The sequence below is a fragment of the Boleophthalmus pectinirostris genome, unplaced genomic scaffold, assembly GCF_026225935.1.
Source record: "Boleophthalmus pectinirostris isolate CB_2022bp ecotype Guang Dong unplaced genomic scaffold, ASM2622593v1 HiC_scaffold_7, whole genome shotgun sequence".
Classification (NCBI taxonomy): Eukaryota; Metazoa; Chordata; class Actinopteri; order Gobiiformes; family Gobiidae; genus Boleophthalmus; species Boleophthalmus pectinirostris.
In genome coordinates this window covers 40,702,522-40,728,700 of record NW_026571473.1, presented here as the reverse complement: position 1 = coordinate 40,728,700, position 26,179 = coordinate 40,702,522, and the positions used below count along the sequence as shown (strand labels likewise).

Genomic DNA, 26,179 nt, shown 5'->3' with positions numbered 1-26,179 from the left:
AGCCTCAGTAGAAACATCTCCTCCTCCCGCCTTTTTACTCTAGAAATCACGTTTGTTTACATCCAGTGCATGTTCAGAATTACTGTTGAAGTTTCCTGTCTAGAAATAATTTAGCAACCGACGCGTCAGTTTTTAGACCCTTCGTCCGCTTCGTTCGCGCCATCGCTGGAAGGAATCTCCAAGAATCACCTCGGTTTGTCTTCGCTCCTTTTCCCCTTCTTCTCTTCTTCTTTCAGCGACCTCAAAAACCGACTTTCTTTTGCGGCGAACTGCTCGTGGATTCTCGTCCGCCGTCGCAACAAACTTTGTGCGAAATGTGAGGAAGCGACAGTTTTGAAAAAGCCTCTAAGAACCGCTGCATAAACCACGTGATCCCTGCATCCCGACGAGTCAGTTACACTAGAAACGAAGGGAGTTTGATTGACGACCTAACAGCCAATAGATAAAGAGGCAGCCTCGTTTTCTATTGGCTGATGTGTATCTGGCCTCAACACGTCCACAGTTGATAAATTTTCATTCTTTTTTTTTTGTCATCATAATTACAAAGCTGCTGCGTCTCTGTACTGGTATTTTAAACTTTCATTGACAATTTGAAACAAAAAAAAAAACCTCCATACAACCTTTAATATTTCGCCCTATTGGGGTTTTTGCCTTTTCCGGGACCTACTTTTTATCTCGTGTGTTTCTTTTTATTGTCATGTTATATCTGCAAAATATATAAATAGTAAAAAATAATAAATAAATAAAACGATGGGATTGGACATTTTCCCATTTACCAGGCGGCGGGTTAAGAAGTTTAAAAGTAGCAATAAAAGCCGATCAGGTCGACTAAAAATAGAAGCTGATGTGTGTGTGTGTGTTTGTCTCACATGGTCGACGAGGGAGACGTCGCAGCCGGGCGTGTCCAGCAGCAGCTTGACGATCTCTGTGCGCCCGTGTTCGCTCGCGCACATCAGGGCCGTGGAGCCTTCGTCGTCCTGGATGTTGACGTCGGCGCCGCACTCCAGGAGAGCGCGAACCATCTCCAGACGCCCGTGACTCACCGCCAGCATCAGCGCCGTCTGACCCGCCTGGACACACGCCGCGAACCACAAAACGACAAAACACAACGTCACCGCACACGACCTCGAAAAACGACTGAGACGAACTTGACTGATCCACGACGAGAAATGACAAAATCCTACTCTAGAAGACATTATTTTTACTTGATTCTAAATTGATTTCTGACGTTATTTCATCAAAATATCACAATATTCTAATCTCAAATCATTCACCGACATCTTTGGACCTCAAGACATTCATGTACCGTATTTTTCAGACTATAAGGTGCACGGGATTATAAGGCGCAATATCAATAATGTTGAATTCTCTGGTCTATTTTCACACATAAGTCACACTGGATTATAAGGAACATTAAGAGAAACAAACGGACGACACTTGAGTTTGATCTTTAGTCCAGACGTCCACGATCCATCGGCAGATCGTGGAGTATTTCGCCCGGCGTTGTCTCTCTGTCTTGGTGAATGTGGATTATGAATGTGAATGTGGGTGGATCATTTAAGTTTGTTTTTTTATTGTCTACGAGGACGACTCAAATATACACTGAGTAATAATGTGTTCAGTTCAGCTTTGCCACGTTTGTTTACGTTTTACGTTTTACATTTTACTCCGTGAGGTTCCTGACCACAGTAGCCATAATGTTCCGACAATCCATCCAGCGGTGTGTATTCGTAGTTTACCAAAGTAAAAACTAAAACATTTGGTCAGATTTTTGAGCACCATGTGCCACAGAAAATCGGTTCGAGGTCAATAACACAACCAGAACACATAAGGGCTCCGGGTTATAAGACGCACTGTCCATTTCTGAAAAAATGTAAGGATTTTAAGTGCACCTTATAGTCCAAAAAATACAGTAATTGGCGTTTTAACCCTTTACTATTGCCAATTCCTGAATATAAAAATCATAGATTTTTTTTAAACCAATGAGAAACAAGATGTTTCAGATTCATGGAGGCTGCAGTTACAGGAGCGAATTTGGAGTTGAATTTCATATTAAGAATTTATGACAAGGAGAAAATTCAGTTTGTCGTCTGGACAAAAGTGAGTTTGGTTGAAGACGTTTCGCAGCTCATCCAAGCTGCTTCTTCAGTTCTGGTCAGACGCTGGTGACGCTTCTTTATATTTGTCTGTAGGGAGGAGCTAACTACACTGAAACTACTCTGAAACTAACACCCACTTGTTTACAGTTTGTGTTTGTTAGTTCGGCCTGTTGACCTGTACAGGGTGTGGAGACTAATTAACAGAACAATTCATGTCCATAATGAGGCTTCCACACCTCTGGTCCTGACCTGACTACACCTGTTGTTCTTGTTTGTTTGAATAAGGTTTGAGGATGGAGTTGTAAACAGGAGATAGTTGGTGTCTGAGTCCATTTCTGTTTAGAGAAGGATTCTCTTTCTTCTTTCACTCTCCTCTCAAACCAGTTCTTTTCTCTGGCTAAAATCTGAACCTCGCTGTCCTCAAACGAGTGGCCCGTGGCTTTTAAGTGGAGCTGCACATCAGACTGAGGTCCTGTGTTGTTCTCTCGTCTGTGTTGGTTCATCCTCTTGTGAAGCAGCTGTTTAGTTTCTCCAATGTAGCGTTCAGTGCACTGAATGGAGAAGACCACATTGATTTGTCTGTGGTCTGGTGGAACTGGTTTGAGAGGAGAGTGAAAGAAGAAAGAGAATCCTTCTCTAAACAGAAATGGACTCAGACACCAACTATCTCCTGTTTACAACATCCATCCTCAAACCTTATTCAAACAAACAAGAACAACAGGTGTAGTCAGGTCAGGACCAGAGGTGTGGAAGCCTCATTATGGACATGAATTGTTCTGTTAATTAGTCTCCACACCCTGTACAGGTCAACAGGCCAAACTAACAAACAGAAACTGTAAACAAGTGGGTGTTAGTTTCAGAGTAGTTTCAGTGTAGTTAGCTCCTCCCTACAGACAAATATAAAGAAGTGTCACCAGCGTCTGACCAGAACTGAAGAAGCAGCTTGGATGAGCTGCGAAACATCTTCAACCAAACTCACTTTTGTCCAGACGACAAACTGAATTTTCTCCTCGTGGTGGATTCTACCTGAACGACTGAGGGATTCTTCACATATTAAGAATATAAATACATTTACAGACAAAATAGTGAATTAAAAACCCCAGGATCATACAGACTGGGTTAAAACGAACATTTTAAGACCAATGTTTCGATGTTAAGTCTGAATGTGAAACCCGCCCAGTGACCCCTGCCCTCCGTCTGAGATCACCACGTCTTCAGATTCTCGCATGCAGACTGTCCTTTCCTGTCCTTTCCTGTCCTTTCCTGTCCTTTCCTGTCCTTTCCGGTTCTTTCCTGTTGCGTCGCGTTCTGGTTCGGGGGTGAAGCCTGACGTGGAGGACAATAGTAAACACCTATAGACGTGAATAGCAGGAAGTGGAGGAACACGTATGGAGATGGTCACACGTGATTATCAGAGAAAATCTCAGCCGCTGTTTGTTTAGAAAAGGGCCACAGAGCTGAACACGGCTTTGGTTTAAAAGTGTCCGGACTCTGATGTCAAAACTGTCTCTTGGTTCCACTGATTCTTGTGAAAGTCCTGAGAGATTCTGACCTTTGACAGGAGCAGCTCTGGGGGCAAGAGCAAAGATCTTATGTTCTGATCAAATATGAACAGGCCTTTAGTCTTTCAGTCACAGTTTAATCTGATCAGTCAGTTCCTCAAGATAAACTGTGTTTGAATAATCGAGGTTAATCTGTGTGTCGTTCGTTCATTTGTTTTTCAGTATAAAACTAAAAAATAAGAAAATGAAAAAACAACAGTTTTCTTCATTATTTGTCTCCAAAACCAAAATGAAAAAACAGATAATGATTTGTTTTTTTTCAGTTTTCGATTTTGTGTTTAAATGAAAAATTTAAAAAACAAATAACGACCGTTTCCCATTTACGTGACTTCTGTGACTGTGATGCCGAACTGAACCAGGACTGATCCAAGTCCGGGACCAGAGCAGGACCAGAGCGGGACTGAGACTGGGACTAGACTGAGACTGAGATCAGAACTGAAACCGGGACCAGAGCGAGACCAGTCCGAGACTGAAATCAGAACTGAGATCGGGACCAGACAGAGACTGAGACCAGACATGGACCAGAGCGGGACTGAGACCAAGATCAGACCGGGACCAGACCGGAGGCTCAGAGCCCACAGCAGGGCCAGAGCTCGAAGCTGAGGCTCAGAACCTGCGGAGGCTCAGAGTCAAAGCTCGGAGTCAAAGCTCTGAGTCTGCTCTGGTCCTGCTCTGGTCCCAGTCTGGTCCCAGTCTGGTCCCAGTCTGGTCCCGGATCCTGGATCAGTCCTGGTTCAGTTCGGCATCTCAGTCACAAAGTCACGTAAACGGGAAACGGTCGTTATTTGTTTTTTCCATTTTCCATTTAAACACAAAATCGAAAACTGAAAAAACAAATCATTATCTGTTTTTTCATTTTGGTTTTGGAGACAAATAATGAAGAAAACTGTTGTTTTTTCATTTTCTTATTTTTGGTTTTATTTTGAAAAACGATCGACACACGGACTGAGGTTGGTAGTTCTAGAACCTACAGGATTTGAGTAACATAAAAAACATGAAATGAAATGTGTTTTTCTCAGAGCTCCTCAGACTCGGACCTGACTGGCTTTGGCGTTGACGTTGCCCTGAGCGAAGAGTTTCTTCACCACCTCCATGTCGTCGTCCTCCTTCACCGTGGACAGAGCCGCCAGCATGATGGCCGTGTAGCCCGCTTTGTTCTGCTGATCCACACTGCACAGACCTGCACACGCCAAGGAACGTTTATTCATAAAACACAATTCATGCATAAACTAATCCAAAGTTCAGTCTAAAATTCTTCTTTTTTTAATTGTATCGTCGTTCACACAAACAGTAACTACACAAAAGACGTGTTAAAGGTTCGATATCACACAAACCTGACTCGTGTTATTTGAGTGACTCTTTATTATGAGTCTGTTTACATCTCCAAACCTCAAAACGCTCTGTTCCACCTTGTGATGTCATGAAGTGGTAGTTTTCAAGTGAACAGCTCCTTTTACCTTTAGTTCAGTAGAGATTGAATTTATCCCAGTGATTCTAGTGAAGGTGTGTGGAGTTTAAAAACACAGTGGAGCACTTCCTGTATCACCACATGATGACATCACAAGGTGGAACAGACTGTTTTCAGTCTGAAAGAAGAACTAAATACAGGGTTGCAGGGTTCGAATGAAATCAATTTCAAAACTAAAATCAAACAAAAAAAGTAAAATAACATAACATAAAATAAATTTGCAATTAAATTCTTTGTGTCATGGTGTAAAATATCTGTCTTTGCCTCTTTGGAAACGTTTGTTTTTTGTTCTGCGTCTTTCTCAGTTTTGTTTGGTTTTGATTCCAGTTTTCTCGTTTGTGCAAACGTGACGGGGGGCGGGGTTTCAGCGGGTGCATTCCCATTGGATAATTTGTGTTTGACGGACAGTTGAGCTCCTGAAGCTGTTGTAGATTAGGGTTATAACTTTTTGAACTTTTTTTCCAAAATCAAAGTCCTGCATCATGATTGGATGAACTTTTTGGTATAATTGAAGAAACCAAACTCCATTTTCAACACTCTTTTAAAAAAGTCTCCCCGAAACTAAAAAAAATATCAAAACAAGGGCCGTTACAAGTCAATGTGACTGAAAACGGATCAATAATAAGTTGTTCTGCATCATAATAAACTGGAGTTTCACTTTCTATTCTTGTTTCACTTTATAAACCAACAAACCAACACTGACAATCATCATTTTTGGACTTTTAGTTTCCTGTTTTATCTGATCTTTACCCTGATCATGTGTTTTGTTCCTGTGTTTTTAAAGAGAAAATTGCCTTTGGTTCTTTTATGATTGAACAGATATGAACCTTTTAACAGTTTTATTCTGGTTGTTGCTTTATGAAAACTTCATTTTGAGTCTGGGGGGATGTTTTTCAAAAATATGACCAACTGAAGGTCAATTCCTTTCATTACCAGCAAAAGTTCATCTAAATATGATACAGGGTGTAGAGGTTGTAAAAACGTTCTAACACTGTTGTGGACGTTTCCTGCTGTAGTTCTGACGTTTACGTTGTTTCCACCTGAAAACGATGAATATTAGAAAAGCTCTGAGCACCGAAACTTCACCAGGAAACGTCCAGGCTCAACTGTCCGTCAAACATAAAAGAGCCAATGGAAATGCACCCACGGAAACCCCGCCCACGTTTGTGTCACGTTTGTGTCACGTTTGTGCCAAAACTGCAAAAGGCAAAAAGTCAGAGAGAAAAAACGAGAACTAAAGAAAAACATCATCAAACAAAACTGAGAAAAACACAGAACAAAAATAAAAGCGATGTGCGACCGCTGCTCAGGTCCAGATGATTCTCACAAATATCACAAGAATCATTCTTGCAGCGGAAGGTTAATGAAATACAGACAAAAAGTGACATTTCAACTCTTAAATGTTGAATCTAAGTTGTGCCGCAGACTCACCGGTGTCCAGCAGGAGCCCCACCACCCTGAAGTTGGAGTGGGAGACGCTGTAGTGCAGAGCCGTGTTGCCGTTGCCGTCGGCCATGTTGACCACGTGTCCCAGGAGCGCGGCGGACACCTCGGAGAACGCCATGAGGTAATCGGACACTCGCGACGGGGCCGACGTCTTCGCGCTGGACACTCGGAACCACTCCATCTGCACCGTGTGGGAGCTGGCGAGCTGAGGGGGCGGAGCCAAGTCCACAACCACAGATGAAAAACACAGATTAGAAAGTAAAGAAATAAACCTTTATTTCTATGGAACCTTTCACAGATGAATAAAATGTCCAAGTGTTTTACAAAACAATAAACAAGATCAGAGGATTTACAGTCGACTAAAAACTCGTCTAAAAGTCTGAGCTGCTTTTAAAAGAGTCAGAGTCTCACCAAGGACCCGGGGCCACAGCCTGAACATCCACGTCCCCCGTGTTTTAAATCGGGTCTTTGGGCCCTGACCTGAGGACCTGAGGTGTGACCTGAGGTGTGACCTGAGGTGTAGGGAGCAGTACGTCACAGATGAACTGGGCTCTGTCCGTTTACAGCAAAAGTGTCAAACTCAAACTCACGTTGGACCAAAAATAAAAACTGGGACTAATTCGTGGGTTAAACTAAATATTTACTGTAAAATTTCGACAACATCTGCATGTTTTCTCCTCTTTCCTGATCTGTAATGTTAAACTTTTTCTTATTCAAATAAATGTTTAATAATAGTTTTGCTTAAACATTGAATCTAGACAAAACAGAATATAACATAATAACATTTTAAATAAATCCATGTGTCTATAGTTGAGTTTCAGCTGACGTCATTGTTATTAAAAACCCGCGTTGCTGCTGGGAAATATTTTGGTCGGAGGCGAGAAACACGGTAGCGTCAAACACAGTGTGTAACCTCGCGTATTTATCCCCGATAATGGTAAATTCCTGCTGCATTATCGGACGCACAAATAGAAACACGGAAGAAGGAAAATGTCTTTTTCATATTCTGAGTGAAAAGAACCGCTAACTGTGAATTAAACGACTTTCAAACATCTGCAGAGCAAACGTAGAAGATCCTAACAAACCGTGGACTCAACAAGTTCAACAACACATCCAGACTCTTGGAGGTTTTCATCTTTTCTGCTGTGAATGGCCCAGGAGTTTCCACCAAGTCATTGTGGATGTCGCCCAAGTGAATATTTGTCCAGGGAGTTGGAGATTCTGACCAGAAGTTTGGTTTGGTCCAGACTCTGTCGGGGTTGAAAAGGGTGACCGCCCCTGGTCCTGCTGCATCATGTATGTCAGTGTCTTGTAGGATTTCAGCAGATTTCAGGCTCGGGGGCGGGGACAGGTGTATGGATCAGGTACGAGTGGACGTCCGGATACTGAAGTTTGAGACGTTTCTTCTCATCATTTACCGTTTGCTGTTAATCATGTTTTGCAGATTTCAAGCTGCAAGTCATTAAATATTCAGCCAAAAACGGAAATCGAGCAGCAGAAAGAAAGTTTGGAGTGAGCGAGAAACTTGTGAGGGACTGGAAAAAAGTGGAGGATATTTGAAACGCAATGAAGAAAACAAAGAAGCTCATCGCGGTTTAAAAGCTCGATTCAGCTGGAGTTGTCGGTGTTATGAAGACAGGGCTGTATTATAGCGTTTATTTAGTTAGGGTGCAGTACCAAGCCTGACCACTAGGGGCGCGGCCGTTTGTGAGCGCATGATAAGTTTAGTTTTCTCATTATTAGTCTGTGCATGGAGGTGTGTTGTTGTTCCTTTTTGTTGTGGTGTGCGTCCATGAGACAGGTGGGTGTTTTACCATGTTAAATTAGGGTGTTTAATGAGGAAACGTGTGTTCACAGTTGTTCAATGTTATTTATGCAGTTATAACGCATGTTAGCTTCAATGCTAACTTTCGCTAAGCTACTTTTCATTTTATGTATGCTTTATCTTATTATTTAATTCATGTTAGTCAAGTCTTTTGTTTATACGACTCAGGTAGCCTTATGTATATTTGGGGATTGTGTTTGACACAGAATGCCTATGTTTATTGTAGTTCATTAGTAGTCGAGGTTTTGAGGCCTACCTTTTTTCACGTGTCTGCCGAGTTCCCATTGGTTAATATATATTTGGATTTATATTTCTATTTGCCTAATATTGTGTATTATTATTGTTATAATATATTGTTATGTTATTATTGTTCCTTTTACTCTAGTCTATTTCTGATATTGTGTTTATTTGTTTGTTTACAGAACCACACATATACACACACGCCCACATACTCATCCCATCAAAAGACAATAAAGAAGTAAAGATCTTCCGTCTCATCCTTGCATTCTGACCGATGCACAACCCTACTGAACCAAACAGTCGTAGCAAACCTCCAGAACAGTCGGAGTTGTTCAGAAGCGACACCGAGGATGAAGAGTTGAATGGATTTAGTGATTTGGAGTGAGATGGAGAGTTTGTTAAACTTGTTCTGTTCTGTTGTTTATGTTCTAGTTTATCTGAAGAACTGTTCATATGTGACGTTAACAGTCTGTTCTTCTCTCTTCTATTGTTTTTACTAAATTAACCCCCAAAAATGAGACTTATTTGTTGTTTTTTTCTTCATTCTGCATTTTTTGGCTGAAGTGACTAATATTCTGAAAAACACTGTAACTCCTAAACATCGTCTCATGATCATGTTTTTTTTTTTTTTGGTTTATTTTGTGACTCAGGTACATATAGATGTTATTATTATGAAGGTCAGTGTGTGTTCTTACCACTTCTTTACTCTGGGGGGCGCTGTGCTCTTGGCTCAGGTGGTTCTTCAGGATGAGGCAGGCTTCACGCATCTTTGAGCTCAGTTCAAACCTGAGACGAAGACAAAAAGTTTTACTCTTCAGATCGAAATGTGACGCTTTATAATAATAATGTTACTGTGCTTGGTCAATGTCAGATTATTTATTTATAATTTAAATATTCAGATTTATTTAAACAGCAGGTTCCACCACAGAGTTCAGATGTTTCCTCCACTTTTACGTCAGGACTTTTATTTTCAGACTTCATCACACTTCCTGAATATTTTGTCTTGATGTAAAATGTCGGTTGTTTATAATTTTACTTCCTGGTTGCAGAGTCGTTTCCCCGAGCAACCACAACGTAAACAAAGACCAAAACCTCTTTAAATTACACAAAAGATCTGATTCAACTCATTAAAATAAAATGTAGTGAAATAAAGGTTTAAACTGTTTTAAAAGACCTTCAGCATAAACCTGGACTAAACCACGACTAAACCTGGACTAAACCAGGACTAAACCAGGACTAAACCAGACTAAACCTGGACTAAACCAGAATTAAACCAGGACTAAACCAGGACTAAACCTGGACTAAACCAGGTCTAAACCAGGACTAAACCAGGACTAAACCAGGACTAAACCAGAACTAAACCTGGACTAAACCTGGACTAAACCAGGACTAAACCAGAACTAAACCTGGACTAAACCTGGACTAAACCAGAACTAAACCTGGACTAAACCTGGACTAAACCAGAATTAAACCAGGACTAAACCAGAACTAAACCTGGACTAAACCAGGACTAAACCAGAACTAAACCTGGACTAAACCTGGACTAAACCAGAATTAAACCAGGACTAAACCAGGACTAAACCTGGACTAAACCAGGTCTAAACCAGGACTAAACCAGGACTAAACCAGGACTAAACCTGGACTAAACCAGGACTAAACCAGGTCTAAACCAGGACTAAACCAGGTCCACACCAGGACTAAACCAGGACTAAACCAGGACTAAACCTGGAGTAAACCTGGACTAAACCAGGACTAAACCAGGACTAAACCTGGAGTAAACCTGGACTAAACCAGGTCTAAACCAGGACTAAACCAGGACTAAACCAGGACTAAACCTGGACTAAAACCAGGACTAAACCAGGACTAAACCTGGACTAAACCAGTAAACCAGGACTAAACCAGGACTAAACCAGGTCTAAACTCAGACTAAACAGTTTTAGTGTTTTTTTCATATTTTGCAGGATTGAGTGAAACATTTTGGCTCTACAGTTTTTTTTCTGTTTGTCACGTGTTCCCCTCCTCCTGCTCTAGATGAAACAGAAACGTTTCCACGGAGACCCTCCAGTAGAAATGTTCCTGAGTGCAGCTTTAGCCGCTCTCGTACTTCTCTTTGACCTCGGGGCCGCTGCGCTCAGTCGCTCTCAGAGCCTCTTCGTCCGTGTCGCTCTCGTCCAGATTCACGTTCCTCTCCTCCTCCGACGTCTCCACCTCCAGCACCGCCTCGTCCTCTGAGCTCTCGCCGTCCTCCACGCCGTCCCCGCTCTCCTCCTCCTCGCTGTCCTCGCTGTCCCCCGACGAGCTCCCGTCCTCCTCCTCCTCCTCTCCCCTCCTCCTCCTCGTCTTCACTCGACGTGGACTCGTATCTGACACAGAGAAACGCCGCACTTCACCTCAGGTACAACAAATATTACATCTTTTATTATATTAAGGCTGGGCACGTTAATGCGTTCATTATTTGCGTTAACTAATGAATTCATTTGCGCCGACAATTACTTTTCTCCCCTTAACGTAGATTTTTTAAATTAATTTTTTAATTATAAATGACTTTTATTTTGAAAAAGTCCATCATGAGCGAGACCAGAATGATTCTTCCTGCTGCTGCGGCGTCACAGAAAACAGAGAGAAAAACAGATAAACAAACATGGAGGAGGGTGAGGAACTTTTACACGACTATTTTCATCTTAAAGTTCTTCAGACGGAGCAGTCGACACAGACAAAGTCACTTATAAAACTGCAAAACTGAACTGTCTTATCACCGGAGTCTAAAATATCACCTAAACCGACGCACTCTGCTGAGACCAGCTGAAACAAGTGGAGCGAGACTTGGGCCGATGCAACATGTCAGCGCCGTCGCTCCACACACACATGCACATTACACACAGCGCATACGGCACCAAGAGCTTGCGGGGGAACCACCGCGTGACAGAGTCCTGCACGAGTCCAGTTTTGAAGACCAGCACCACAACCGTCCATTAACCAGTGATTCTATCAAAGTTCTTCCCAGACCTGTTCACACTCCACCTGTCACCCGCCCGAGCCGCGATAAACACACACAAATCTAATCATTCTAACTCAAGCATCAGAATACGACCTGAAAAGTTACAACTTCAAGAATTCCAATCAAGAAATGAAATAAAACGGTTTCACTTTCCTCAGTACGACGCAAATTTACAGACGCGACTCGACCGACATCACTGGATTTATTTACTGAACAGAAGAAACACTTTTGCACCGCACACGCCAAGGACTGAACCAGGACTAACCCAGGACTGATTCCAGACCAGAACTGAACCAGGACTCACTGTCGGGACACGTCTGGAGGTGTGTCCACGTAGTCCGTCAAGAGACCATGAACAAAAGCCCCGGCGTAGAGCTTCACACTCTGCTCCACGGGCTCGGGGTTCTCTCTCTCTTCCAAGATTAGTCCTGGTTTAGTCCTGGTTTAGTCCTGGTTTAGTCCTAGTTTAGTCCTGGTGTAGTCCTGGTTTAGTCCTGGTTTAGTCCTAGTTTAGTCCTGGTTTAGTCCTGGTTTAGTCCTGGTTTAGTCCTGGTTTAGTCCTAGTTTAGTCCTGGTTTTCCTAGTCCTGGCCTGGTTTAGTCCTAGTTTAGTCCTGGTTTAGTCCTGGTGTAGTCCTGGTGTAGTCCTGGTTTAGTCCTAGTTTAGTCCTGGTTTAGTCCTAGTTTAGTCCTGTTAGTCCTGGTTTAGTCCTGGTTTAGTCCTGGTTTAGTCCTAGTCCTTTTAGTCCTGTCCTGGTTTAGTCCTAGTTTAGTCCTGGTTTAGTCCTGGTTTAGTCCTGGTTTAGTCCTAGTTTAGTCCTGGTTTAGTCCTGGTGTAGTCCTGGTTTCAGTCCTGGTTTAGTCCTGGTTTAGTCCTGGTTTAGTCCTGGTTTAGTATAAGTCACAGGATTTAAAGTGTGTAAAAGAAGTGGTGGTTTATAGTCTGGACATTACGGTAAACGTTTCTCACCCTCCGTTCAGGATCCCCACAAACTGCAGGCTCTTCTTGTTGGTGCTGCGGGTCTCGGAGCCGTTCCCGTCGCTCCTCTTCATTATGGACTTGAGCAAACCTGCGGCTCACAGACGAACAGAGACAGAAGAAGGTGTTTTACAGATCGTAGACTGATGACGTCAGACGCCCGCGTGGGGTCAGAGGTCAGAGACACTTCCATCGATCACAGTTGAAATCTCCAAAAGGCTGAACCTGAACCTATTGGTGAGCGGAGCCAAGAACTCACCTTTTTATCACACAAACCTGCATTTGAACTTTTGTAAGATGCTCCCATGTGTGTATAAACCTTTTTCACAATGTTGTTGTTGTGTGTAAGTGTGTGTGTATGTGTGTGTGTGTAAATGTGTGTGTAAATGTGTGTGTAAATGTGTGTGTGTGTGTGTAAATGTGTGTGTAAATGTGTGTGTGTGTAAATGTGTGTGTGTGTGTGTAAATGTGTGTGTAAATGTGTGTGTAAATGTGTGTGTAAATGTGTGTGTAAATGTGTGTGTAAAGGGGAGTTTCATGCTGGGAATTATTTTGGTCGGCGGCAAGAAACACTAATTCAACATGACGGACGGAGCCAGAAAACACGGAAAGCACAGGTGTCAAACATACGGCCCAGGGGCCAGATCCGGCCCTCCAAGTCCTTTAATCTGGCCCTCGGCTGATTTTCTACTAAAATATTGTATTGATATTTTCTATTAAAATGGTGTTAATTTTCTGTGGTGTTTATCACAGCAGCGTCTCCAGCGTCTCTCTGTACGTGGCCCCTCCCACCAGAGCAGCACAAATGAAGACTTGTCTCTTTCCAAACGCTCTTAAAGGACGATCGTTTTGACTGTTGACCGTGACACCCTCATCAGAAAAATGTCCAACATGAGAAAAGTGGAGCCGAGTGCAGGATTTTACAACAAAAATGGACTTATTCCTGTTTACAGACAAGTTCATGTTCAAACTTTGTGTTGAAATAGCTTTTTTTTCATAATATTATAATATTTTGTAAAAGTAAGAGTTCATCAATAAAAAAGATTTCTGTAGCAGATTTGTGTTTCTCTGCACCAATATTTGAACTTATTGTTATTTTTGGGGTTTATATGACTTGAGTTTTCTGATCCGGACACTTTGGATCAAAGTCGGTTGGACACGACCCCCGGAACAAAATGAGTTTGACACTTTTGGTTTAGATCGTTTCTCCTTTGTGGAGTTTGTTGGTTGAACATTTGATGAGGGGCAGATTTATGAAGCTGCTGGAGAAAACACCAAACCCAGAAATAGATCTTGTGGCATGAGCTCTGTAATACTGTGTATATATATAATATATAATATATATATATATATTTATATTTATCTTCTCTGAAAATGTTTTGTTTCTCTTAGGGGTGTCAAATTATCGCGTTAATTGCGATTAATTAATTACAGTCATATTTAGCGCGTTATGTTTTTTAATCGCGTTAATCTCATTTTTAATCTCTAACTTTAGTATTTCTGTATGTGAGTTTCTTTATTATAAAACCTGTTTTTATGTGTTGTTGGGACAACAACACACACACACACAAAAAACATTTATACATTTTTTTTTATTTCGGTAATTCCACTCATTGTCGGAAACCCACATAAAACACGCGCAGTAAGAGCGATGTAAACGTCATGTTAATGTTAGCGGCGTCAGTCGCACAATGGACGAGGTGGAAGAGCCAGTAGAACAGAGCAGCAGTGCACAGGGAAAAACACATTTGTGTCTTGGAAATTATTCTCCCGACGTGAAATATAAAAGAAAATAACAAATATAAAATCGCCTGAAAACAACCTGCATAGACTCATGATGTCTGCACTACTGTCCTATACACACACACACACACACACACACACACACAAACACACACACACACACACACACACACAAACACACACAAACACACACACACACAAACACACACACACACACACAAACACACACACAAACACAACACACACACACACACACACACACACACACACACACACACACACACACACAACACAAACACAAACACACACACACACACACAAACACAAACACAACACACACACACAACAACACACACACACACACACACAAACACACACACACAAACACAAACACAAACAAACACACACACACAAACACACAAACACACAAAACACACACACAAACACACACCTTCATCATCGTCATTAACCTGAGAACGCGTGGACCACGTTTCCTTCCGTAGTTACTGCGTGAACACTGACCTGCTCCCGTGAGCCGCGTGTCGATCGTGTTTTCTGCTACGCTGCGTAAACCGCGCTTCCTCCTGTGCGCCTCTAAACCAGAACTAACACCAAGACTAAAACCAGGACTAATCCAGTCCAGGACTAAACTAGGACTAAAACTAGACTAAAAGCAGGACTAAACCAGGTCTAAACCAGGACTAAACCAGTGATCTCATATATAAAGCATTTCTCTATCAATAATATTTTTAATCTGGTTAAGGAAAGACTGGACTTTTTATTGTCTTTAAGTCGACAAAAGTTATTATGTTCAGATTTCCTCGTCTTTACTTTACAGCAAACAGTTTCTTATTCATGGAGACTTGGGCTCAACAGACAATTTGGAGAGATTTGTTAAACAATAAATGACTTTATAAAGGCACTTTTTTTGTTCTATATCAGTGTTTTGATCTGCCACAATAATGTAATAATGAATTTAAATGAAAATACCTCAAATTGAAGCTTTTCTCAGCAATTTTTAGGTGAGATTAAAATCAGATTAATTAGATTAATTAATTACAGATCATAATTAATTAATCTCTCAATTTTTTTAATCGCATGACAGCACTAGTTTCTCTCACCTGTCCTCGGGGTCATGGGCTCCTCCGGCTCTGGCTCCATCTTCTCTGCTCTTTGCTCCTTGTCGTTCTTCTGCTCTGTGACCTGCAGCTCGTCACACTGACACCCCACACTCACCACGTCCACACTCGTCTTCTGCTCCTCCGTCTGCGTCCCCTCCTCGCTCTGCGTCAGATGCCCTCCCACGCTCGCGTCCCTCACCTCCACGCCGCACCACACCTCCGCCTCCTTCACCTCCGCCGCTCTCGTCTCCGTCTGCACGCTCGCGGTCTCCGGCGCGGCTAAAACCCCGACCTCCCTCGTCGCTCTGGCCGCGCTCTCCTCCGCCTTGGCTCTGAAGTTCTCCACCTGCCTCCCGGCTTCGCTTAAACGTTCCTCCAGAGCCTGAATCGACTCCTGCTGGAACTTGATGGTGTCCTGCAGCGTGTCCATTTCTCTCTGCGCTTCCGACGTGACCCCGAGCATCGCCTCCATCACCCACACCTCCACGTCCTCCGTCTCCGCCGCCGCCTGCGTCTCCTGCTCTTTCCCCGGACGCGCTTCTGTCTCTGTTCCTTTCTCGTTCACCGTCACCGCGGCGCTAACGGCTGCATCTTTAACGCCTCGGCTGTAATAGAAAACCGCTAAATGCATCGGCTTCTCCTCCCCGACGCCCACCGACCTCCTCTCCACGGCTTCTGCGTCTTTATCTTTATCCGCCCGTCTGCCTGTCGTCTCCTCGTGGTTTGGAGGTTCTTCTGAAGTTTGGGTGGAGGACTCGGCTCGACGCTGCGTCTGCTGCTGCTGCTTGGTCACCTCCAGGGCGGCGCTCTTCTCCTGCAGCTGTAGCAGGAGCATGTCTTTCTCTGCGCGCAGCTGTGCCACCTCCCTCTCCAGCGCGGGCACGCCCTTCACCCGCTCCTCCATCTCTTTGAGCTGCCTCAGGGCCGTCGCCATCTGCTCCCGGACCGTCTGCAGCTGACTGGGGGGCACCGCGGTGCTGCTGCTGCCTCCTGAGGGCGAGGACAACTTTATACAACCAGTTCACTCTTAGCAGCAAAAAGAAAAACAAATCGAGTTTAAGAGTCGTGTTCCCAACTGCTCTTTTTAAATAGTCTGTTTGTTTATTTGTTTTATGTTTGAGACGCGTCCAGACTGATTTCTCTCTGTACTTTTGAAATAATGTGCCTCGAGTCTCAAACATGGAAATCCATGTGTCACTTGTTTTTCAATATAAAACCAAAAATGAAAAAAATAAAAAATAAAATATATATATATATATATATATATATATATATATATAGTTTTTTCATTATTATATAATATTTTCTTCATTATTTGTCTCCAAAACCAAAATGAAAAAAAACAGATAATGATTAATTTTTTCAGTTTTCAATTTTGTGTTTAAATGAAGAATGGAAAAAACGGATAACGATTTCCTGTTTACGTGACTTAAACTTCGACACTGGACTAAACCAGGACTGAACCAGGACTAAACCAGGACTGAACCAGGACTAAACCAGGACTAAATCAGGACTAAACCAGGACTAAACCAGGACTAAATCAGGACTAAACTGTTTTCAGTCCTGGTCTCAGTTTTGGTCTCAGTTTTGGTCTGGTTCCTGTCTCAGACCCGGTCTCAGTCTCGGTCTAAGTCATGGACCTGGTCCGGTCCCGGTCTAATTCCTGGTCTCAGTCCTGGTCTGGTTCCGGTCTGGTTTAGTCCTGGTTTAGTCTCACATAAACGGGAAACGGCCATTATCCTTTTTTTTTTTTTTTCATTCTTCATTTAAACACAAAATTGAAAACTGAAAAAACAAATCATTAAAACTAAAATGAAAAAACAGATAGAGACAAATAATGAAGAAAACTGTTGTTTTTTCAGTTTCTTATTTTTGGTTTTATTTTAAAAAACAAATGACACACAGATTCATGTCGCCCAATCAGATGAGTTTATTTCACTGACGAGTGTGAACTGAAGGAGCTCATTTGGCCACAAAATTACATTACATTATTAATTACATTATTTTTTGTCATGTACCTAAAAAGCCTTTTCCTTTACAAAACAAAAATACCAGAGCTACTAGTTTCCGCAAAAAAAAAACCTGAGCTGATTCTGAGAAAGTGAGTGACGCCAATGAAACATAAACCACCGTCCATTTATCAACGCACGAAGTCGGGCTTCAAAACGACACACACACACACACACACACACACACACACACACACACACACACACACAGATGGTATAATTCAGAAATCCCTTGATGAGCGACTTGGAGGGGGGGGGGGGGTGTAAGTACCTGCGGAGGTGTAAGTACCTGCGGGGGTGTAAGTACCTGCGGAGGTGTAAGTACCTGCGGGGTGTAAGTACCTGCGGGGGTGTAAGTACCTGCGGGGGTGTAAGTACCTGCGGGGGTAACCTGCGGGGGTGTAAGTACCTGCGGGGTGTAAGTACCTGCGGGGTGTAAGTACCTGCGGGGTGTAAGTACCTGCGGGGTGTAAGTACCTGCGGGGGGGGGGTGTAAGTACCTGCGGGGTGTAAGTACCTGCGGGGGTGTAAGTACCTGCGGGGGTGTAAGTACCTGCGGGGTGTAAGTACCTGCGGGGGTGTAAGTACCTGCGGGGGTGTAAGTACCTGCGGGGGGTGTAAGTACCTGCGGGGGTGTAAGTACCTGCGGGGTGTAAGTACCTGCGGGGTGTAAGTACCTGCGGGGTAAGTACCTGTGGTAAGTACCTGCGGGGGGTGTAAGTACCTGCGGGGGTGTAAGTACCTGCGGGGTGTAAGTACCTGCGGGGGTAAGTACCTGCGGGGGGGGGTGTAAGTACCTGCGGGGGTGTAAGTACCTGCGGGTGTAAGTACCTGCGGGGGGGGTGTAAGTACCTGCGGGGGTGGGGGGGGGGTATGTACCTGCGGGGGTACCTGCGGGGGGGGGTGTAAGTACCTGCGGGGTGTATGTACCTGCGGGGGGTAAGTACCTGCGGGGTGTAAGTACCTGCGGGGTGTAAGTACCTGCGGGGGTGCTGCGTCCTGAGGTCTGGGGGCTGGGTTTGGTCCAGCTGCTGGGGACAGTCTGGGTCAGAGGAGGGGGGGCGGGGTGGGTGGGTCAGAGGGGGGGGGGCGGGGTGGGTCTGGGCAGGTTTGGGCGGGGCTCCGTTCTGGTGGTTCTGTTCTTGTTGCAGGCGCAGGCTCGTCTCCAGCAGGGTGCGCTCCACCCGAGGGTTCCTCTGGGGGGGAGGGGGAGGCACCTGAGGGCAGAGGGGGGGACAGACTCATTTAGACACAGATCTGACTCGTTTATTAACACTGACGTTGACTTGTGTGTGTGTGTGTGTGTGTGTGTGTGTGGACAGTCTGTGTGTTGTAGAACATCTATAAATGTAAGGAACGTGTCTGTGTCTCCTCCTGTTTGTTGGTTTGTTTGTTTGTTTGTTTGTTTGTTCCAAGCATAACTCTGGAACTGTTCATCCGACTGATCTCAAATTTGGGGTTTGTCGTCCTGATGGTTTGTGTTTGTTCATTGTCAAGTTTCATGTTGTTAGGGTAAAAAATGCCAAAGATCTGGTCTGATCTGAGGAGCCAAAATGAGCTTTAAAGGTTGTATGGAGGATTTTTTTTTGTTTTGTTTACAACTGTCATTGAAAGTTTAAAATACAATTACAGAAAAGCAGCAGCTTTGTAATTATGATGACCAAAAAAAAACAAAAAAAAAAGAATGAAAAACGATCAACTGTGGACGTGTTGAGGCCAGATAAACATCAGCCAATACAAAACGAGGCTCCCTCATTTTCTATTGGCTTGGTTTCTAGTGTAACTGACTCGCCGCCGCGCGGGGATTACGTGGTTTATGCGGCGGTTCTTCGAGGCTTTTTTAATCTGTAGCGTCTTCGCAGTTCGCACGAAGTTTGTTGCGACGGCGGACGAGAATCCACGAGCAGTTCGCCGCAAAAGAAAGTCGGTTTTTGAGGTCATGAAGAGAAGGGAAAAAGGAGCAAAACAAAACTGAGGTGAGTCTTGGAGATTTCTTACAGCGACGGCGCCACTGAAGCGGACAAAGGATTTTATTTCTAAACAGGTCACTTCAACAGGAATTCTTGAACGCGCTCTGGATGTAAACAAACGTGATTTCTAGAGTAAAGAGGCGGGAGGAAGAGATGTTTCTACTGAGGAGCTGTGGAGGAGGAAGGTGGTGTCACACAAGAGCAACATTTGAAAAAGAACTGTCGCTGTATTTCACTTCCCTTAAAAAATCCTCTGTACAACCTTTAAGAGTCGTTTCTGTTCTATCTAGACCAGAGGTGTTCACACTTTTACATCATGTGATCTACTTACAAAATGATCAAGTCATAATGATCGACCTGATACAAAGTCAAACAAACTGCACTGAAACACTCTGTGGCCCTTTTTTGGACCCTCCCCCACAGTTTGAGAACCTCTTCTTTAAGAGAACTTCCTCTGGCACTTTACACAAAACTGTGAAAAAAGTGAAGGAAGATTTTTAAAACCTGTTTTTTTAAAGTTCCAAACTGGAGTTTCATTCTTTTCTGGTTTTGCAGTGATATTTACCAGCCTCTGCACGTTTACCAAACCAAACGCACATCGTGACAAACACAGATGCATTTGTCACTTTTGTTACACAAACTTCAGCCAAATGTGGCAGTAGGTCTGTTCTGTAGATCCGCTCTATGCTGTAGACCTGCTTTGTGCCAACACTGGAACACAAATTTAGACTGGTTTTTGCTTCACGTTTGGTCTTGTTCTTCTAATCAGCCGCACTGTGGGAGGGGCTTGTGTTGGCTGTACGCAGGAAGGAGCGAGAGCGTGAAAAGGCGAGGGGCGGCGTGCTGACGTGAGGCAGGTGGACAGGTAGGATGTTTAGGAAGTTGAACCTGCCCTGTGATGCACGCTGGTACACGAGGGCACACGCTGTCGCAGACGAGCCGTGCATAGGGAGCGTGTGTGTTTGTGATGCGCCGTAGAGTCTCCGCGGGTTTCAAATGAGCGCACAGGCTGCACTGAGACGCCCCACACGCTCCTGCACCCGCTACAAGTTTATTACCAACAGCAGCGGCCGCAATGAAATATGATCACACTTGTTGAGTGTCAGCCTCGAGTGAGAGACAAGACCGAGTCCAAACACGAGTCCGAGAAGTGAACTAAGACACGGCGATCGACTGGTAGACTGCGACCGACGTATTGAGCACCTCTGGACTAGATGAACATTCTTCTACAAATCTGTGTGTCTGCAGTTTTACCTTGGCGCCGGCCGACAGGGGCGGGACGGTGATGAGGCTGACAGGTGACAGCGACAGGTGCTCGCAGGGGGCAGATCCGAGCCTGTTCCTGGGCGGCGGAGGGGGGGGCACCCGTCCGTCCTCGCTCACCGGAGACGTGAGCGACTCGGTGGACGTCCACCCGCTGCTCCTGCCCCCCCCCACCCCCGGGCTCCTCTGGGACGTCCTGAGCCCCCGAACCGAGCGCCTGCCGCCCCCCGGCGCCGCCCGCCGCGCCCCGTGCCCGCTCTCGATCTCCTCCACGTACTTGAGGAAGTCCAGGTCCAGCTGGAAGCCGTAGGGCGTCTGGACGGAGTAGGACGCCGGCTCCGGCTCATCCTGACTGGAGAAGTGGAAACGCCGAGCCCAGGTCTGCACCGACAACACAACAACACAAACAATCTTTTATCATGAGTCTGTCTACATCTCCAAAGCTCAAAACACTCTGTTCCACCTTGTGATGTCATCAAGTAGTAGTCTTTGAGTTTAAAGCCACGTTTTACCATTTGTTTAGAGGAAATGAGCTCCACATGATCCGAGTGAAGGTGTGTGGAGTTTAAACACACATGGAACGTCACAAAACACGACTCTGTGTGGCTCTTCATGGCTCTGTTTGGCTCTGCGTGACTCTATTTGACTCTGTGTGGCTCTGTGTGGCTCAGTTTGGCTCTGCGTGGCTCTGTGTGGCTCAGTTTGGCTCTGCGTGGCTCTGTGTGGCTCAGTTTGGCTCTGCGTGGCTCTGTGTGGCTCAGTTTGGCTCTGCGTGGCTCTGCTTGACTCTGTGTGGCTCTGTTTGGCTCTCTGTGACTCTCTGTGACTCTGTGTGACTCTCTGTGACTCTGTGTGACTCTGTGTGACTCTCTGTGACTCTGTGTGACTCTCTGTGACTCTCTGTGACTCTGTATGACTCTGTGTGACTCTCTGTGACTCTGTGTGGCTCTGTGTGACTCTCTGTGACTCTGTGTGACTCTCTGTGACTCTCTGTGACTCTGTATGACTCTGTGTGACTCTCTGTGACTCTGTTTGGCTCTGTGTGACTCTCTGTGACTCTGCGTGACTCTCTGTGACTCTGTGTGACTCTGTGTGACTCTGTGTGACTCTCTGTGACTCTCTGTGACTCTCTGTGACTCTGTGTGACTCTCTGTGACTCTCTGTGACTCTGTGTGACTCTCTGTGACTCTCTGTGTGACTCTGTGTGACTCTCTGTGACTCTGTGATGACTCTGTGTGTGACTCTCTGTGACTCTGTGACTCTGTGTGACTCTGTGTGACTCTGTGTGACTCTCTGTGACTCTGTGTGACTCTGTGTGACTCTCTGTGACTCTGTGTGACTCTGTGTGACTCTCTGTGACTCTCTGTGTGACTCTGTATGACTCTCTGTGACTCTGTATGACTCTGTGTGACTCTCTGTGACTCTGTGTGACTCTCTGTGACTCTCTGTGACTCTGTATGACTCTCTGTGACTCTGTGTAACTCTCTGTGACTCTCTGTGACTCTGTGTGACTCTGTGACTCTCTGTGACTCTCTGTGACTCTGTATGACTCTCTGTGACTCTGTGTGACTCTGTGTGACTCTCTGTGACTCTGTGACTCTGTGACTCTCTGTGACTCTCTGTGACTCTCTGTGACTCTGTGTGACTCTGTGTGACTCTGTGTGACTCTGTGACTCTCTGTGACTCTGTGTGACTCTCTGTGACTCTGTGTGACTCTCTGTGACTCTGTGTGACTCTCTGTGACTCTGTGTGACTCTGTGACTCTGTGTGACTCTGTGTGACTCTCTGTGACTCTGTGTGACTCTGTGTGACTCTCTGTGACTCTGTGTGACTCTCTGTGACTCTGTGTGACTCTCTGTGACTCTGTGTGACTCTCTGTGACTCTCTGTGACTCTGTGACTCTCTGTGACTCTCTGTGTGACTCTCTGTGACTCTGTGTGACTCTCTCTGTGACTCTCTGTGACTCTGTGACTCTCTGTGTGACTCTCTGTGACTCTGTGTGACTCTGTGTGACTCTCTGTGACTCTCTGTGACTCTCTGTGACTCTGTGTGACTCTGCTGTGACTCTCTGTGACTCTCTGTGACTCTGTATGACTCTGTGTGACTCTCTGTGACTCTGTGTGACTCTGTGACTCTCTGTGACTCTCTGTGACTCTCTGTGTGACTCTCTGTGACTCTGTGTGACTCTGTGTGACTCTGTGACTCTCTGTGACTCTGTGTGACTCTGTGTGACTCTCTGTGACTCTCTGTGACTCTGTGTGACTCTCTGTGACTCTGTGTGACTCTCTGTGACTCTCTGTGACTCTGTGTGACTCTCTGTGACTCTCTGTGACTCTCTGTGACTCTCTGTGTGACTCGTGACATCACAAGGTGGAACAGAGTGTTTTCTGTTTGACCGAAGAAACAAACTAAACAAAAACACATTTCCAGTTTTGTTCGTGACGGGAAAACGACATCAGAACAAATCACAAACACGTTTAACGCTGTAAAAACTTTCTTCTTATTTCATCTTTAACGTCTCTGATCAAAAGTTTGTGTGAGAATAAATTTAAAAACATTAAAATCTCTTCTGTACCTGTCAGTTTGGGGTTGACTTGCACCGACTGCGTCATGTTTACGCGTCACAGACTCAGAGAAACTCCTGCGGAAAAACAAAAACACAAAAACACCTCTGTTATTTTGGAGGAAATCAGATCTTCTCTAATGACACTGGGTCTGTGTCTGAGTTTAAAGGAGGTAACGACATTAGTCCAAACATTTGTCCTGGTTTCTTTTTCAGTTTGTATAATAATCCCAAACACATTTGTACGACGAGTATAAGGGGCAGAAAAAAATAAAATAAAATGATGCTGGTGCTACGAGAATAAAGCCGTAACATTTCAACATTAAAGTTCTAATTTTACGAGAATAAAGTCGAAGTTAAAATAAAGTCGTAATTTTATGACAATAAAGTTATAATATCACGAGAATGAAGTCGTAATAAAATCAAAGTCAAAGTGACAAATGCGGCAGAAGAAGAACCTGGTTTTTTCAATATAAAACCAAAAATAAGAAAATGAATAACAATTTTCTTCATTATTTGTGCCTCCGGACTGAACCAGGACTAAACCAGGACTAAACCAGGACTGAACCAGGACTAAATCAGAACTAAACGAGGTCTGAGACCAGACCGGGACTGAGACCAGGATTGAGACCAGGAACAGGACCAAGACTGAAAACGGTTCAGTCCTGGTTCAGTCCTGGTTCAGTCCTGGTTCAGTCCTGGTTCAGTCCTGGTTCAGTCCTGGTTTAGTCCTGGTTCAGTCCTGGTTTAGTCCTGGTTCAGTCCTGGTTCAGTCCGTATGCGGCGCAATAGTCTCATATCACATTTTAAAGTCATGTAGCATTAAATGTTCTGTTTTGTTCAGAAACTTTTCTTTTCTTGGATTTATCCAATATTTACACAGCCTATTAGATCAGCCGGTTTCACCTGGTGGAAACTGTGTGATCTCACAGCATGGTCAATGGTCAATGGTCAATGGTCACATTTTTCCACCTTCAAGACACTCAAAGCTCTTTACAACAAGGAACCACTCACACATTCACACTCCAGTGCACACAGACACTGTGGGCAAGGTGGGTTAAGTGTTTTGCCTAAGGACACAACGACAGCATTCATCTGTGGGAGCTGGAATCACACCAGCCAAACCTGTGGTCAGTGGATCTGACGCTCGACCTGTGATGTTCATGTCAAGAGCTGGAATCAAACCACCAACCTTCAGACCAGTGGGCGAATGTTCCTCCAACTGAACCACTGAGCATCAGGATTCGTTCACTCGACAGCAGACGGGGACTTTTTTTATTTAACCAATCGCTGTTATTTGTTCGTGACGTGTGTAAAGCTCCACTAACAGGATTAACTGGTTTATTAAACTTTTCCCAAATCCTGTAGGAAGAAGAACAATAACGTCTTTCCTCTTGATCAAATTCACCAAACTTTCTCTTTGTTCTGACTTTAAATCCTCCATCTCGGGAATCGTCGTCAACACAGAATGTCTGTCTCTTCTCTGATTGGCTGGAGCCCGAACTCACACTTCCGGGGTTTTTGCGAAACGTCTAGTGCATTTTGATTCTGATGAGGCACTAAAGTGGCACCAACCTTGAACTAAAATAACTGACTGACCTGGTGACACTGACATGATCGTGCTGCTGGTGCAGGACCTGGTCAGTCTGAGCTGCAGATCTGTACCAGGTGCTGCACATCAGCAGCTTTAACACATAGAGCAACAAAAATATTTTAAATGTTAAAAGATTATCTTTATCTACAAATGTAGAATTACATTTAAAAACGAATAAACTAACATAAAAATACACTGTAATTAAATACAAATGTATTTCCAAAGTCACAGAGAGCCACAGCAGACGGATGAAAGAGCCACATGTGGCTCTGGAGCCGCAGGTTCCTGAGCCGTGACCTTTGGGGAAGTGTAAAGAAGAGTGAAGAGTCCAGATCTACTCAAACAGAAGTGTCCTGAAAAAGTCTCCAGTGTCTCTGTGGTCTGTTTCAATCAGGTGAGAGTCTTTGAACGAGACGATCCAGAGTCTGGAGTCACAGGAGCAGATCTGTGTCTCTGGTGTAAATTGAATCTTTTCAAGTTCACTCGTGTGCAGCTGTCGATGTGACGCGTCTCGGACGTTCCTGGTGTGAAATTCCGGGTTATTTTCACATGAGCCACATCTGCTCGGCTCAGACCGGCTCATGTGATAAACTCTAATCACAATCACACTGGAACAGCTCCACGTGACACGAGTTTATACAGACACACAGACGACACCAGACACGACACCGGACACACGCGCGACACCGACACCGGCACACCGGACACACGGACACCGACACACGACACGGACACACGACACACGCACACACGGACACACGGACACACACCGACACACGGACACGGACACGCACGACACACGACGACACACGCACGAGACCGGACACACGCACGACACCGGACACACGCACGACACCGGACACACGCACGACACCGGACACACGCACGACACCGACACACGGACACACGGACACACGACGACACCGGACACACGCACGACACCGCACGACGCACACACGGACACACGCACGACACGGACACACGCACGACACCGGACACACGGACGAGACCGGACACACGCACGACACCGGACACACGCACGACACCGGACACACGCACGACACCGGACACACGACACGACACACGCACACCGGACACACGCACGACACACACGCACACGACACACGGACGGACACACGGACACACCGGACACACGCACGACACCGGACACACGCACGACACCGGACACACGCACGACACCGGACACACGCACGACACCGGACACACGGACGAGACCGGACACACGGACACACCGACGACACCGGACACACGACACGACACACGGACACACGCACGACAC

The 26,179-nt window shown here is 45.0% G+C and overlaps 1 protein-coding gene across 1 annotated transcript in view; it reads right to left on the bottom strand.

Moving 5' to 3' along the window:
• Positions 1-218: 218 nt before the first annotated feature.
• Positions 219-26,179, bottom strand: part of kank3 (KN motif and ankyrin repeat domains 3) — a 94,806-nt gene continuing 68,845 nt past the window's right edge. The window contains 13 exon segments of the mRNA XM_055164813.1: positions 219-1,070; positions 4,699-4,841; positions 6,561-6,780; positions 9,336-9,426; positions 10,745-10,965; positions 10,967-11,003; positions 12,608-12,707; positions 15,481-16,470; positions 18,471-18,520; positions 18,522-18,706; positions 20,714-21,088; positions 21,090-21,103; positions 23,298-23,363. Of these exon segments, the coding sequence (XP_055020788.1) occupies positions 696-1,070; positions 4,699-4,841; positions 6,561-6,780; positions 9,336-9,426; positions 10,745-10,965; positions 10,967-11,003; positions 12,608-12,707; positions 15,481-16,470; positions 18,471-18,520; positions 18,522-18,706; positions 20,714-21,088; positions 21,090-21,103; positions 23,298-23,334 (2,838 nt within the window). The 5' untranslated portion in view covers positions 23,335-23,363 and the 3' untranslated portion in view covers positions 219-695.